This window comes from Hemitrygon akajei, chromosome 21, assembly GCF_048418815.1.
Source record: "Hemitrygon akajei chromosome 21, sHemAka1.3, whole genome shotgun sequence".
NCBI lineage: Eukaryota > Metazoa > Chordata > Chondrichthyes > Myliobatiformes > Dasyatidae > Hemitrygon > Hemitrygon akajei.
In genome coordinates this window covers 30,058,381-30,074,848 of record NC_133144.1, presented here as the reverse complement: position 1 = coordinate 30,074,848, position 16,468 = coordinate 30,058,381, and the positions used below count along the sequence as shown (strand labels likewise).

Below are 16,468 nucleotides of genomic sequence, written 5' to 3'. Positions count from 1 at the left end.
ATCAACTTAATAGGAGCAAATGAGATTAGTGTAAATAAATATGAATGTGATGGGCCAAACCTTTGGTACTGTATGGCAATTTCTCTTCTGTGACTGCTCCCCATAACCTCAAGTCTTTCAAACACCAAGACACAAGAGATTCCACAGATGCTGGGAATCTTGGGCATCATGCACAAAATAGGAGGAATTTAGCATTTACGGAGGGGAATAAACAGTCAATGTTCCTGGTGTCAAGCATGCATGCCCACATTTTTCTTGTAATGTATCTAGAATGGCACTTGAACCCATAAACTCTGACCCAGAGAGGTAGGCATGGCTGATAGAGAGTGGCAGGGTCAACATGAGAAGGCCGGATAAACTTGGTATCCCCTTTGTGTTTTCTGCTGTGAGCTCTTTACTTTAATGTCCTGGCTGATTTATAGTGGGGCTGTTAGGGGGTATCATATGTCATACCTTAGAACTGTGCCAATTATGCTTGCAATTCCCACACACTGGCCTGTAAATAGATGTTCAGCCTAAATTTTTCATGTGTCTAAAGTACATGAGCAACAGAGTACTATTGCTTTGAAGGAGAGGGGCTTATTTATTTATAAATTGCTGTCAATGGTCTCTAAGACCACACAGCCCTCAGTGCTGGTTGCAAGTGTGGACCTGGTTATCAGTAATGCTACTTCAGAAAATCAGATTGTCAAAAGTGCCTTAAGAATTAAAATGCAGTTGGTGCAATTTTCTCTTTTGAAAAGATTAATCAGCAGGCACATCACTGACCTTTCACCATGAGGACTGTTCCTCCGGACTGAAGGAATGAAAATCTCTTTCTCTCTATCATTTACTCTATCACTTTCACTTTTTCTCTGTGCTATGCACTGTTCCTGTCTAAATATCACTGTCTCTTTTTTTTTACTGTGCTTTCCTTCTCTGTCTGGCATTTTCTCCCTTTCACTATATCTGCAATATTATCTCCCTCTCTCTCATTCAATATTTCTTTACTTTTTTATTATGCCGTTTCACCCTGTCACACTCTTTTTGTCTGTGACATGCTCTCTCCATCACTGTATCATGCTTTCTCCTAATGTCATCTCCTCTCACTCTTTGTCTTTGTATGATGCTCTCACGTTTCATCACTTTCTCTCTATCCATAGTGCTATCTCCAATGATATCATGCTCTGAAAGAAATGTCTCTCATGTTATCTCTCTCTCTCTCTCTTTGCATCTGACATGCTCTGTCCCTACCTAAGCCCTCCCGTGTATTGCTTTGTCATGCACTCTCTCACTCTTAGATTCTCTCAGTCCCTATATTTCCCTTTGCTGTGTTCCGGCATGCCATTTGAATTCTTCATCAGGCACCCTGTCTGTCTGTCTGCTGTCTCTCTCTCTCTTTCTCTATGTTTGGTACTTTTCCTCATGCCTTTTCCCTTGAACCTTCCCCTTTTATATTCCTGTTTCTCTCTCTCACACACACACACACATTTTCTCTCTCCTCTCTCTCTATCTTTATTTCTCTCCTTCCCTGACACTCTCCACAGACTCCAGGGGAAATAACTTCAGACAGCCTTGACCTGCTTCCTAATGGGCATGAGTCCATGGTGCACAGCTGTGTATAATTTGGCACTAATTGGCACTTAATTGGCAATCTCTCTCCGTGAGGCCTCAAGGATGGCTGGTGCGTGAAATGGAAATGTCACTCTCTTGCAGTAGGGGGTGCTTTTCTGCGCTTGTGAAGCCCATAAATATCCGAATTCAGCTGGCAAGGGCTGCCGTTGCATCAAGAAGGAGGATGCCTGTGTGGGTGGATGGGGATGAGTGAGATTAATGTGAGGTCCAGCTGCTAGAGCTTGGAATGTCCTTTGTTCCATCACGACTTGTCTCCTAAATTACCACATAGCCGGGTGTCCCACTCTCACCTTATCTAGTAGCTCTTATAGGCTTTGAAACATTTATGTTTTGGCTTGGTTTTATAACTCAGGTTTATCCGAGTTATATATTGCAAAAGACATGCAAGCAATTTGACTTTAGACTTGGAATTGATCCAGGATCATTTCTGCAGAATTGCTGATTCTCTCTCCTCCATCCACTTCCTACTCTCAAACCTGGGTTACAAGATATCCTGGCCACCTTCTGTACCCAGCCAGCAAGATGCTTGTCCAATATCATTTCTGGAAAGCATCGATAGACTTTTAGGAAGATTTACAGTACATTATAGACAGTGAAAGAGATATAATTATCAATGTTTTCCTCGGCAAGATCCCACCGATTGCAATGGAATAATGTCTATATGATTTAGTTACCAACATTAAACCAAGAGCTCTCTAACTTTTATTCCCAATACTTTCAAGCAACCAGTCAATCCCATCCAAGAGAGCCAATGTGGGCTAGTGTAACAATAAACTACAGTTGTAACAGTGTAGAATACCCTCACTACTCACACAGTTGAAGTCAGGAGATTTAGAATGAAAGCAATACTATGCAGGTACTTATCCAATATAGTGTCTAGGGTGTTCTGCTAATATCACAAAACTATGCAAGGCTGCAATTTAAATTATTTTCAGTCTTATACGCATTTTCTTTGTGGTAATGATTTGTTTGGCGTACCAGTTGTCACAAAAATACTTTTCTTCACTCTGGGATAAATATTAAACTGGCGCAGCCATGCATAAGGGATTATCCAACATTATTAATGAAGAACATGGTGGGAGTAGGATGGACCAACAGGGACGATTATACCTCCCAGTTTGATGTTGCTCTTCTCCTTATGTCTACACACATTTTCCAGCAGAGGTCACTGGCTACCAGCACAGTGCAGGAACCCAGGTAGATTGCATTGCAAACACACCCAATGCCCCATCCCTACAATTAGTCCCATCCCCAATTATAGATAAATCCTACAAATGTTCTAACTATGACCTGCGTCATGACACACTTAACTTTGCTTGTGAATGAGCAGCAGTGTCCACAAGTTGAAGTCAACTATATTTTTTCTCCTCCCTACTTCTTACAACCTCTTTGACTCTGATTGTGATTAAGAAGATTTGGTATGTCATTAAAGACTGTAGCACGTTTCTATAGATGTATGGTAGAGAGCATTCTGATTGGTTGCATCATGGCTTGGTAAAGAGACTCCAATTTGCAAGATTGAAAGTGGTTGCAGAGTATTGCAGACCTATCTAGTTCCATCACAGGCACCCTCCATCAAGGATATTTTCAAGAGGTAGTGCCTCAAGAAGGTGACATCAATCATTAAGTACCCTGAGTATTCAAGACATGCCCTCTTCTCATTACTACCATCAGGAAAGAGGTTCCGGACCCTGAAGACCCACACTCACTGTTTTTAGAAATAGCTTCTTCCCCTCTGCCATCAGATCTCTGAATGGCCCATGAACCCATGAAAACTATGTCACTATTCTACTTTTACACGATTTATTTTTATAACTTATAGTAATTTTGCTGCCTTGCACTGTACAGCTGCCACAAAATCCACAACATGTAGCAGTGATAGTAAACCTAATTCTAATTCTGGTACTGATTCTTTCCCTAGGCGTTAGCAAAATCATGGCTAAAATAGCCAGATAGTCTCCTTCTGTGCTTTTAGATTTTACATTTCTACATGTCTCAGCTGCATCACTGCTATCCTACTCAGTGACACGGCTCGCAGAGCGTCACTGCTCCACACCTCTACTGATCTGGATTTGACCCCAGCCTATGATTCTGTTTGTGTGGACTTTGTTGGTAGCACGTTAGACTACTCCAAGCGCTCTAGTTTCTGCCCATGTCTCAGAGATGCATTTTGGAAGATAAATCAGCTGCTGCAAATTATCCCTAATCTATTTGTAAATAGTTTTCCTTGAAAGAGAATGATGGGAATGTGGGGAGAATGGGTTAAAGCAAAACTTATTGGGGAATGGGATTGATCTGTAAACTGGCCAGATATTGGGGATATCTTCATTCTACCATTGGCTGCTCTTCAGATCCTACACACAGATGGTTATGTCTGAACTGTGTTTCTCACTTTCAAGAGTCATTTTTGCCTGTCAAAGATACTGAGGGTTACATTCGAGACTTTGGGGACCTTGAACCAGTAGACCTTCTCAAGTTCGGTCTTAGTTCCTAAGGATCTGTACATCGTAGTTTCACTCCAAGGCTGAGGAAAATGGACTGATAGTGTATGGAGTGAAGGAGAGAATACATTCTGAGAGGCATTAAATAAAAGTTTATTTCCTCAGATTGCAGAATGTAGAACCAGACGGAATGCCATGATGAAGTTTTGATTATTTCAAACTGAGATATGTTATCTTACTCTGAGGATTTTAGAATTCTCTGTTTCCAAGGACTGTAGATACTCATAAATTGTATATATTTCACGCTCAAATCAAAGGGATCGCAGATACTGTGAGATAGGTGATAGGAAAGTGGAGTTAAAGCATGGGCGGCAACGTCGGGCAATTGCCTCACAACAGCAGAAACTCAGGTTCAGTCTCAACCTCCAGTGTTGTCCGTGTGAGTTTGTACATTCTTCTTGTGACCATGTGGGTTTCCTCCAGGTGTTCCATTTTCGTCCCACATCCCAGAGACGTGTAGATGAGTAAATTAATTGGCCAATTTAGATTATACCTGGTGTGAAGGTTTGCATGAAATCTGGGGAAAATTCATGAGAATAATAAAGTGGGATAAATGTAAGATTATTATAAATGGGTGGCTGATAGTCAGAACGAACATAGTCAGCACTAAGACTATTCTCCATTATAAGGCAGGCCCATGTTGATTCCAAGAGAAACATAAAACTGAAATAAAACCTGAAAATTCTGTAAACACTCAAGATCAGAATTAGAATCAGAATCACATTTATCATCACCGACATATGTCAAAAAATTTGTTGTTTTGTGGCAGCAGGACAGTGAACTATGTAAAATATACTGTAAATTACATTACAAAATATATACTTAGTGGTCACCTTTAGATACACCCGTACACCTGCTCGTTGATGCAAGTATCTAATCAGCCAATCATGTGTAGCAACTCATTACATAAAAGCATGCAGATATGGTTAAGCGGTTGTCGACCAGACCAAACATCAGAATGGGAAAGAAATGAGATCTAAGTGACTTTGACAGTGAAAAGATTGCTGGTGCCAGATGGAGTGGTTTGAGTATCTGAGAAGCTGCTGATCTCCTGGGATCATCACACACAACAGTCTCTAAAGCTTACAGAGAATGGTGTGATAGACAGAACAAAGCATACAGTGATCAGCAGTTCTGTGGGTGAAACTACCTTGTTGATGAGAGAGGTCAGAGGAAAATGGCTAGACTGGTTCACGCTGACATGAAGACGACAGTGACTTAAATAACTACGTGTTACAACAGTGGAGTGTAGATGGGCATCCCTGAATGCACAACATTTCGTGCCTTGCAGTGATGGGCTACAGCAGCAGAAGACCAAGAACATACACTCAGTGGCTACGTTATTAGATCCTTCATGGGGAAGAAGTCATTCCTAAAACATTAAGTGTGTACCTTCAGGCTCCTATACATCCTTTCTGATGGCAGTAATGAGAAGAGGGCATGTCCTTAGTGATGGGAGTTGTTAATGAGAAATGCCATCTTTTTCCTGCATTGTCTTTTGAAGGTGTCTCAGCAGGTTGGGTATCATACATTGAAAGAAAAACAAGAGTTGGCATTGAATAGCTGAAATGGAGCTGTTTCTCTCTCCACATGTGCTGCTTGACCTGCTGAGTATTTCCAGTATTTTTAGGCAATTTCAGGTTTTTTTTAATTTTCATCAAAACATGTAGATGTGAAGTGTGCTAGAGTGGAAAGGTCTAAAATAGGTGCTTTTTGTGAAGTATTGGAAGGGAGAAATGACAGAAATGGCATTAAGTTATTTGTATTAACTGCCAAATGAGGTGGTTACTCAGTGTAGATTCAAGAATCCTGTAATGAGGTTTGAAAAGAACAAGCAAAGTTATTGCTGGTATCTACATGTATAATTTCAACATTTATGCTTTTACTTTTAATTTATCCTAAAGCCTCAGCAATCTTAAAAATCCTTGACAGATTGATGATGGAAATAAGAAAGTGATAGAGATGGAATAAAGAAATTGAATTAAATCTAGTGATGGTAGTTATTTCCCCCAATTACTGCTGTGTTCCTTCAGGTAGATGGTCCCAGTTGAATAGATGTGAATGTTTGCACCATCCTTTGACACTTTAAGCAAGTTGATCTGACCAGCATACAAATGATTTGTAAATTACTACTGATGGAATGCATTGTATCTGGGTGCCACCGAAGCTTACACTACACAAAAAGGCTTTTTGCTGCTTTTACCTAAAACTAAAACAAGAAGTCTGCATGCCTTGCTCTGTTGACAATGCAGTAGAATTTTATCTGACTGCTTTAATAAAGAGAAGTTCATGAGTCCAGATGGGAATGTGCTTTGCTACAAGGTCAGTTTCAGAACTAAGAACAATCCCATCATCCAATTGACTTTTCCTTGGATGCAATTACTTCACCCTAACCACGTTCACTGTTTGGAAGCATCTACACAGAGCTTGTTATGATGTTCAACTCCGAGTAAGGACTCATTTACTCCGCAGTGTTTGCTTTGCAACAGAATGAAGCCTCTTCTTGCATTAAAAGGAGTCCACTGTGTTTCCTTATTACTTCAAGCTTGATTTGTGATGTTAGAAACGACAACAGACATTCTAGCTTTGTTGTTAACAAGCAAAAGCATTCCCCTCCTCATATAAAAATGATAAAACGTTCTTCAACAGTTGTGGATTATGGATAACTTGCCTCATTATATTTTATTACCAAATGTGTGCCACTTCCCACTTCTCCCGGTTAGTGTCTCTATCAGTTTTTCTCTGTCATTATCACTCTCCACCTCTCTGTCCTGCACTCTCTCTGATCTACTGTGCATGCTCTCCCAGCTATTCCCTCCATCTCTGTCCCATTCTATTCTCTCTGTCTCTGACTTCCTCTCTCTCTCTCTCTCTCTCACACACACACACACACACACACACACACACACACACACACACACACACACACACACACACACACACACACACACACACACACACACACACACACACACACTCCCCCCCCCCCCCATCTATCTCTTTCCCTATCTCTGTCTATTGACAGATATCCTCCTCAATTGCTGAACAGTCTGGTGTAGGCTCTATATCTGGCCAGGGAAGGAGGATAGTTTGCCTGGGCAGAGAGTAGCGATAGGAGTATTTCAAACAAGATGAAAACTTGTCAGTCAATACTTGAAGGGTTGCAAAATTATCCAGCAAATATTGGGTTAAGGAAAAGCTGGCTTGCTCCTCTGTGTGTGTGTGTGTGTATGTGTGTGAGTGTGTGTGTTGTTTAATCTCCCTCTTTTCCCCAATACAGATTGAATTGAAGGGGTGTGTGTGTGTGTGTGTGTGTGTGTGGCGGGGCAGGGTTAACGTGGCTTTGAGGCTGTGTGTAGATCCGGCAACATTTACTCAGCACCAAGCAGGCAACCCTGACGTCAGGACTTGCAGACTCCTAGTTAAAGAGGGCTGACGTGGGCGACCAGAGAGAGAGAGAGAGAGAAAGAGAGAGAGACACACAGAGACAGACAGAGACAGCGACAGCGCTTGAAGATGGCCACTGTAAGCAACGGAGTACAGCTAGACACCAACAACAGTGGCGGCAGCGGGCGGATGAACGGCTTAAGCCACAGTCAAAACACCATCCCAATGAAAGATCACGACGCCATCAAACTCTTCATCGGCCAGATCCCACGTAACCTGGAAGAAAAGGACCTAAAACCGCTGTTCGAGGAATTTGGCAAGATCTACGAACTGACTGTGCTGAAGGACCGTTTCACTGGTATGCACAAAGGTCTGTGACTCTCTGGTTTAATCCTTTGAGTGTGGATGGTGATAGCAAACCACCCGGAGCATTGTGTGTGTGCGCGTGTATGTATATATACAGGCAGAGGGTGGATGTTTATGATTTCCTCTTATCCTTTCCATCCCTGAGGCAAATCAACCAGTCGTTTTTTTCTCTCTTTTTGCTGGACGCCCCCTTCCCCTTTTCCTCTTCGACCCGTTACTTCCACCGACCCGTCATTAAAGTTTCCTGAATTTCCAGTTGTGTGTTCACTCCCAGCGGCTCGACGGCGGACTCTCTCCCCATCTCAAACAGTTGTGCAGCTGATGGGGAAGGGGTTTGCTGTGTTTCTATCTGAGACACCACGGTCCCTCCAGAAACACAATTTTAGAAACTGACCAACCTAATCATTTAAAGTTCATCTTTTTTTTCACGTGGATTTGGCGCTTTATTTTTTTCTCACCTGATTTTTTGCAATAAATTTAAATCTGTAAACTAAATCAGAAAAATAAATCAGATTCGTCTATTTAAAAGTGAAGTATGGGGTTAGTTCACCAGGTTACATTAATGTCCCGAATTAAAAGTACATTAGTGTCAATTTCAGTCATTAACCGTGATAAAGTTTCCTGAAATTTACCAACTACAAAATAAATGATTCCCACTAATGCTTCTGATTAACTGTTGGGATTGACGCCGCGCTCCAGTCAGTCTGAGTGTACTTTTGAAAGTAGTTTTAATTTTTTAAAAAAACTTTACATTTTGTTAAGCTAGCTGAAGCAAGCTAATACATTCCGATTTGATTCGTGTGTGTTGCTTGTTAAGGATGTGAACTGATTAATCGAGACTTGGCATTGATGAGGTAAATTAGATTGCACCCTCTCCGCAGGTAAATTGCATTCCCTTATCAACCTTTTATACATTTTTTAAACTTTGAAATTTTGGCTTTTTTCCCCTCTTCCTAATGATTCTCCACAAACACGAGCTATTTATCGAGAGTTGACAATAGGTTGCACTGCATGGTAGTTACTGAACACAAAATATGGTCAAATAATGTAATAATTTACATCCATTGGTTGACCGTAGCGTTCAATATCGCCAATGCAGCCTAGACCTTAATGGAAATATGTTTCACTCATTACATTGATAAAGCTATTCATACATTGGCTTTTAGAGTGTATCTCACTGTGGCTGTCAACTTTAATTTGAACAATAAGCAACGGACATTAACACTTTTTATAGTTAAATCTCATTGACAAACATTTGCTTTATTGTTGATCTGCATGCGCTTGAAGGGAATGTGTTGTTGGATTTTCAACACATATAATAAGCAGCCAACCTATTCACATCTGTTGCAAAACTATGATAATAAGATATGATTGTGCCATAGTTTTACCTCTAGTTTCAGTGAGTCCTCCATGAATTAACTGCGTGAAGTGTCTGCATATTATTTTCTGCGCTGTTATCAGCAAGTGAGAGCTTGTTACATCTGTCTTTGCAGGAGACCTTTTACTCAGAGCTCGTTCGCATTAATTGTCGCTCGAATATGCTGGTTTTTAGAGTAGGATTGCTGCTTCCGCAGTAGGTAATGCAATGATATTAAGGAGTTCACGCCAAGTTAATGTATTGGGAGTAGGAAGATCCTACGACAAATTAGGTCTGCGCTTAGGAAGACGTCGTCCTTTGCAACTTGGAGCATCGTCATGGCAAATGTTCTTTTGTGAGATTGACAGTAGGCAGCTAGACTGCTTAGACTTAAAACTTTCAATTAACTAGTTAGTCGAACAGGTCAGAACTGAGAACTGCCTGTAACTGAGCCTGCTTCATGAGCAGTTTTATTTCTGCACTTTGCTTTAAGTGCCTTGGTGACTGAGCCTGAATTTAATTTGGACTGGACGAGCTATTGTGGTTGGGGAGGATAGATAAAATTCGTTGTCCGGGTAAAGCAGACGCTTAATGAACAGGAACAGCGAGGCAAATTTTCACAGCCTTATCTCCGGCTCTTAACGCAATGAATGCACTGTCGTCTGTAGTAGAGAATAACTTGCTCCTTTTCCAACGTAGGTTGTGCCTTCCTCACGTATTGTGCCAGGGACTCGGCGCTTAAAGCTCAGAGTGCATTACACGAACAGAAGACATTGCCAGGGGTAAGTAGACAAATTTGTTTTTAGACAGTTGAAGATCTGGCCCTTTTCTCCTCGAAACCCTTTCTATGTTTTGGCAGTTGCATTGCCTCGTTGGAACCCCTGAAATCTCCTATTAATATCGGCCGCTGTACCAGTTGCTTCAGAAACGGAACAGGAGGAGGAGAGCTTTATTTCCTCATTTTTCTTCTCCTTCACTATAAAGTAACACGTCAATCTGTCTTGTCAGCTGCTGGATTTGACATTGCAGCAGACAAGATCTCTGCAAGATTTCACGTTGTACAGATGCTTGCTAAATAAATGAATCTATTGCTGAAATGTGGCTTTGCCTGTGACTCTAAGACATTTGGAATTTTGACACAGAATTATGGTTTACAATTTCTTCTGATTTGTGTGTGACCAAGGCCAGATATGTGTATCTTTAAGTAGACAGAGGAATGCACCATACCTCCCACCAGTCTTGCCTTGCGTGAAGCTTTAAGTTTTATACTTTCCAATGTTGGTCTTTCTACCACTTAAGAAAAAAGTTCGGGGTATTTGTATTTTATTGTCTCAAAATATGCCTGAATAATTAATGAAGATGTGTACAATATCATGGTAAAGAATAAGCTAGAAAAGGTGTATTTCCTGCTGGATAATAGATGCGTGAAAATACTTACTTACCTAACCGTTGTCCAGTTACCATCCCAATTTAACAACGTCATGCTGTGAAACAAGTTTCAAGACATAAATTCCACACACCAGCAACAGTACCAAAACTAAACATCGGCAAAATAATGTTCTGGGGTCGCAAACATTCAGGGAACAAGCAACTTTTAACCCATCTATAAAGTTTTATTTATAAGACTTTACTCGTTCGAGATTAAGCCAGTTTTCAATCCTGCATGTTTTCTTCTGTGTATACGACCTGAGTATGCCACACTACAGAACAGAAAGCTTGCGAGAGAGAAGGATTGAGAGAGAAGGATAGCGCTGTAACTGTTCATTTCCTGTTGGACCCCTACATTTAAACGTTGCATACATTGGTTAACAAATTAAACGAGTGTTTATCATCTTGAAAGCAATGATAACTATTTGGACGGTCATAGATTGTTTTGTTGGAGTTTTACACAGCCGGTTTGATTTTTTTTTCTCCGAGCTACAGTGGGCTGCGTTAAATATTGGAAGCATCATACTGCAGTATTTGCATCGTTTTAGTCACAAGATTAAGCTGATAAGGTGAATGTGATGGGCTGTGCAATGAGAGCAGTGGCCTCCCTCTGAAAATCACTACAAATCCCACTTGAGGCGTTTGTTTGACCGAGGGACATTGTCGAGGGAAACAGTAGCAGTAATAAATGTGGATGATACGTACGTGCCTGTCCGGAGAATTATAGGAGTATGGAAAACCATGTTGTATTTTTGACTATTCGAGGTGTTGGGGGGGGGGGGGGAATAACAGATGTTTTAAGCATAAATATTTTTTTCTGCTTAATTATAAATGTCATTTGTATTCTTTTTTAATGACAGCAGTGACAATGGGGACTGCCTAATCTGCTGTGAGATGATGTTATTAAAGTTGTGGCAGATGTGAAGCCATTGCAACATTTATATGTAAGAGAACATCTTCTCTTGTATGTGAAATTTGCTCTCTCGCTTAGACCTACAACTAAATTGATATTTATCTACATTCCTTAATTTCAACGTAGTTAGAAGAGACTAGTGTCATGTGACATTGGTGACATTCTACTCAGAACTCCTGTTTAGTTAAGTGCCACGTCCTTCATGAGAATTTTTTTTCCGTACTGCGCCTTTTAGCAGAGGCGCTGTCCAGCATTTCAGCCAGGTAACTGTTTTGGAGCCTTCAATACATGGTTCATCAGAAGAGGCGTTTAAGGCAAGTGTGAATATACGAGCTTCCACGCCCACCCCAATTCAGGCCTATAGGTTCATTGGATTAAAAACATATTAAACGATCTATTTTTGAATGTTCTTAACCAAAGCCACCGGGTACAGTTACTCATTACATAAGCTGTCCGTTGTAAACTGCAGCAAGCAAGCAGTCGCACTTGATAAAAGGATTGACAGAAGAACCTCTAGTCTTGCACTACCAAGCTGGTGAAATTTTTATTATATAAACACTACATAAGTTTGAGTGCTCTTCAGGGCTTTGACTATCACTGTGAATACTGATACTTCCTGTAAAAAGTTATGAATATTTATTGTTCTGATTATATAAAAATATCATAAAAGCTTGTAAGTCAGTGGTGTGATAGCCAGTATTAAGAAGGGAGTTCTTGCTCCCTCCTGACATATTTTGTGATTCTACAATATCAGTGCTTACAATTCCCATTCTGATGCTGTGCTTTTTTGGGTTTCTTATATGATGGCATTAAATGTTCTACAAACAGCAATTTCACTTTCATGACTGCTCTACTTTTTAACTACAATCCTGCATTAAAAAATGATTGGGGCATTAAAATTGCACTCATTTGTTTACCTGCCAAAATTGAATGCCAATATTGGTGATTTCTTTTCCCTGAGGATGGTAAATTTCATCCTTCACCTGGAGGAGCAATTAATAAAATGTCAAATGGTTACACCTTAAAAGGGAAATGATCAACTTTCTGAAGTATTTCCTCTCATAGAGGCATCAAGTGGGTTTATTCTTGGGGCAAAAACGTACTTTGGTGTAAGATCTTTCCATTTTAAAATTGCCCAGTTTTGGGTTAGCATTGTCAATTGTTGTTACTTTTCCCTGGAAGTGTTAAGATTACATTAATTTTGCCTTTGTTGTTCAGGAACTAATCTTTTTGTTTTACACTATGTTTAAAATTTGTAATTTAACTCATTGCTTTTGGGTCTCAGTTATTACAGCCACCTTTTTTTTATGAGTGTTGCATTGCCTTGACCTGCAGGGATTCCTTTAAGTGAGATGGACTGATTTTGAAACAAGGTTCCTTGGTTAAATATAAAACCTCAAAACTTGGTGCCGTGTTGATTTGCCTTCGTGTTTGGAATTTTTTTATTGATGAAGACTCAATTTGGCTTTTTGTTTCCTAGTTAATTCACTTATGGTGAATGAACAAGTAAACAAAAGTCAGTTCTTCACAAAGGAGCCTTGGGTCAAAACGTGACACCAAAAATCCCAAATGTTCACATTTTATTTTGGAGTACTCAGCAAGTTTGGCAGCATTTCTGAGAGAAGGAAATACATTTAATATTTAAAGTCTATGGCTGTTGTGCTTTTCCATTTTTACATGATCAAAGAGTGACTGTGCTGTTGGAGACAATTCTGTCAGTGCTACTTGTCATTGCAACTCTAGTGAATGGACTAACCTATGATACAAGATATTGACTAGTAATGTTCTTTAACAAGTTCCATTTATGTAATAGCTCCCTTTTGTACCATTATACACAAGGTAGTTCACAGGAAGGAATTGGCATGTACCCGTAGAAGATATTGGGAGAAATGACTAAAAACCTTGGGAGAAATTTAGCTTCAAGGGAGACAGACATTGGGGCTGGAGGAAGAGCCTGTGCTGATGGACAACCTGGCTGATGGCATGACCACCAACAACCAAGCAGACAGAAAATACCCTCAAACATGTGGTGGAAGAACACAGATTTCAAGAATGCAAGACCAATTTTACCACTATTCTACTTCTACCATTTGAGATACAGTTCACGTCTGAGAACGATCATAATTTCCTGCAGTTTAATATTTTGATTTGTATATTTAGCCATATTTGAAGAGGATTCTGCCCAGTGATTTATGGCATGGTGTATCTGTCAATGTCTAGCAACTTGTGGGAATCGCATGCTTGACTGATGTCCTGAAGACCTCTAGCTTTTCACAAATAGCCTTTTTCATCTGGGAGGAAGAAGGGGTTCAATAGATTGTAATGTCTGAAGGTTGAGTAATGTTATTGCACAATCAATACTGAGGATACTTGATGCCGACTTTAGATCTGAATTAACTTGACACTGAAAACTAGGAGTTGGAAAATACGTAGCTGTGTAAATGTTGGGGTGGGTGAGTTTGGGGGTGAGTAATGTTAATGAGGAGGTGGGATTGCATCCAGTAGTTCCTTATGGTACAGATATTGTATCTTCTAATCTAGGAACTATCTCTTTTCCCTGACTTCCGTACCAGTTAAAATATTTGGAGGAGAACTGTGATGAATATAATGCCTGACCTGAGAACAATGAGTATGAAAAAATGTCTCATTTGCAATAATAGCATTTGTCTTTTGTGAATTAAACAATGCGTGTGATCATTTTCCTCTAAATTGCAAACACAAATCAAATTCAGAACAGTATAAAATAATGCAGCAGAAACCACTAACTGGAAAGAAAAACTATTTCCAATATTTTATATGTAATTAGAAAGGAAGGATGCAAGGTTTTTCAATTCCATTGAAACATTGTGTAAATTAATATAATGTTTTTTGACCTCTGTTTCTGGAAACACAGTTTATTTATTAACAATAGAAAAATAGTGTGCTGACACCTGATTTGTTTTGAGCAATGTTTTCGTATATACTTCACTTAAACCCTATTTTTTTTCAAAAAAATGTTTTCCTTTGTCTGAATTAGAATTAGTAATGAATGTGTTTAGCATAAAATGTTTTAGTCACAGTGGACCTGTCTGTATAGTTTCTGTACCAGAAAGTGCAGCATATGTTGTTTTCCATTGTCTCTTAAGTGTGAAGTAGTTCACAGTGACGGTGGAAATGATACAGTATATGGGAGTGTTTGACCACCATTTGTGTGTTTTTAGAGTTGAGTGAGACAACTGTTGGACAGTGCTAACACTGCATGCAGTAGGAGGCATCTTTTTGTGGCATGAATATCTTACTGTCACGTACACGTGAGAGGTCATCAGGTAATTTTCCTTCACTAGTAAAACTTGCTCTTTAACCAGCTGTTTAATTTGATCAAAACTTACTGTTGTTATCTTGCTCCTGTGATTTTATTTATATTATTGAGGAAATTCATCTCTGCCATGCTCCAAAGGGGAAGTGTAACATTTAGCTGTGATATACTCTGATCTAAGACTTGCCTACTGGTTCAGCAACTTGCGGATTTGTTTGTTTTTAAAAGCCATTTTTTTATATAGCAAAATGATTACATCCCTATTTTCCTCTGCCACTTCAAGACATTGACTCATTCTTTAACAATGGTTAAAATCTGTACCATGTGAACAAAATCCAGTCCCCACCTTACCATTCTTGTTAGCCACCACCACTGTATTCTTGATAACTGTTGTGGGAGTTTGGGGGGGGGGGGGGTGGAGTGCAGGATCAATTGGATATCCAGTCTAATTAGTTCATCCAATCTAATCCTCGTTGTAATTCTCAGCATCGTTGGATAGCTAGAAACAAATTAGCAAAGAGTAATTCTAACAGATTTCTTTCTTTTATTTTCTTTCTGACTTCTGTTGTTTTTATTTGCTATTTTCATTTTCTGTCGCCTTCTTTCCTTCAGACTCTTTAGACAAAATTCACATGCAACCCAGGTGTCTCTTTTAATCTAAGGATGAAGACCCTCTCAGCCCTCGTGAAATGATCCACTTAGCAGATTTGTCTTAGTTTATGCCCTTTGCATAACTGCGCATTCTGAAGTTTCACTTTCGTCCAATCAGTATTCATGCTGCCTAGCTCATACTTTTATACAATGTCTACTGGTATGACCTTTGCAGTATATGACATGTGTAAGTATTATTAATTGCATCATAGTTCTTGCAAATCCAGTGGTTTGATTGGCTGGTTGCTGTGCATTTAATCTCTATTGAGAACATGTAGTGCCCTATCCTGTAACCTATGACAAACTCAACTAATAACCTCAGTACAAGAAAAGCTGCATGAGAGGCTAGGCGCAAGGCATTTAGTGTTGTATTGCTCATTATAGATATGAAAGGAAGACCTTTTCTCAAATATAGAACATTACAACACAGGAACAGGCCTTTCTGTGCATGATGTTGTGCTGAACTTATTAAACTAGTAACTAATACCTAACTAAGCTAATGCCTCTGCCTACATGACATCCATATCCTTCCATTCTCTGCATATTCATGTGCTTGTCTAAGATTTTTGAATGTCTCTATCGTATTTGTCTGCACCAACACCATTGGCAGTGTACTCTAGGGCCCCACCACTCTGCGCTTTTTTAAAAAAAACTTGCCCTGCACATCTCCTTTTGAACTCCCCCACCCCCGACCTTAAATGCATGCCCACTAATTCAATCCTGAAGAAGTGATAGACAGGCTGGACAACCAATATGTTAGTCATAATGCTATAACTTTCCATCAAATCTCCCCTCACTCTCCAGAGTAAACAATCTAAGTTTGTCCAGCCTCTCCTTTTTAGCACTCTCCAAAGCTTCCACGTCTTTCCTGATCTGGCCCACAAATTAATGTGATTCTCCAGGTGCAGTTTAACTAGAGTTTAATAAAGCTGCAGCATAATTTCCCAGCTCATGAA

General features: G+C 39.9%; 1 protein-coding gene across 7 annotated transcripts in view; it reads left to right on the top strand.

The window, feature by feature from the left end:
• The first annotated feature begins 7,514 nt into the window (after positions 1-7,514).
• Positions 7,515-16,468, top strand: part of celf6 (CUGBP Elav-like family member 6) — a 928,129-nt gene continuing 919,175 nt past the window's right edge. For 6 of the 7 annotated variants that reach the window (XM_073025070.1, XM_073025066.1, XM_073025068.1 and 3 more), the window contains exons 1-2: positions 7,515-7,872; positions 9,925-10,007. In XM_073025070.1, coding sequence (XP_072881171.1) covers positions 7,632-7,872; positions 9,925-10,007 — 324 coding nt within the window. In that variant the 5' untranslated portion in view covers positions 7,515-7,631. The remainder of the gene's footprint in view (positions 7,873-9,924; positions 10,008-16,468) is intronic. The other variant, XM_073025067.1, reaches the window with a different exon arrangement.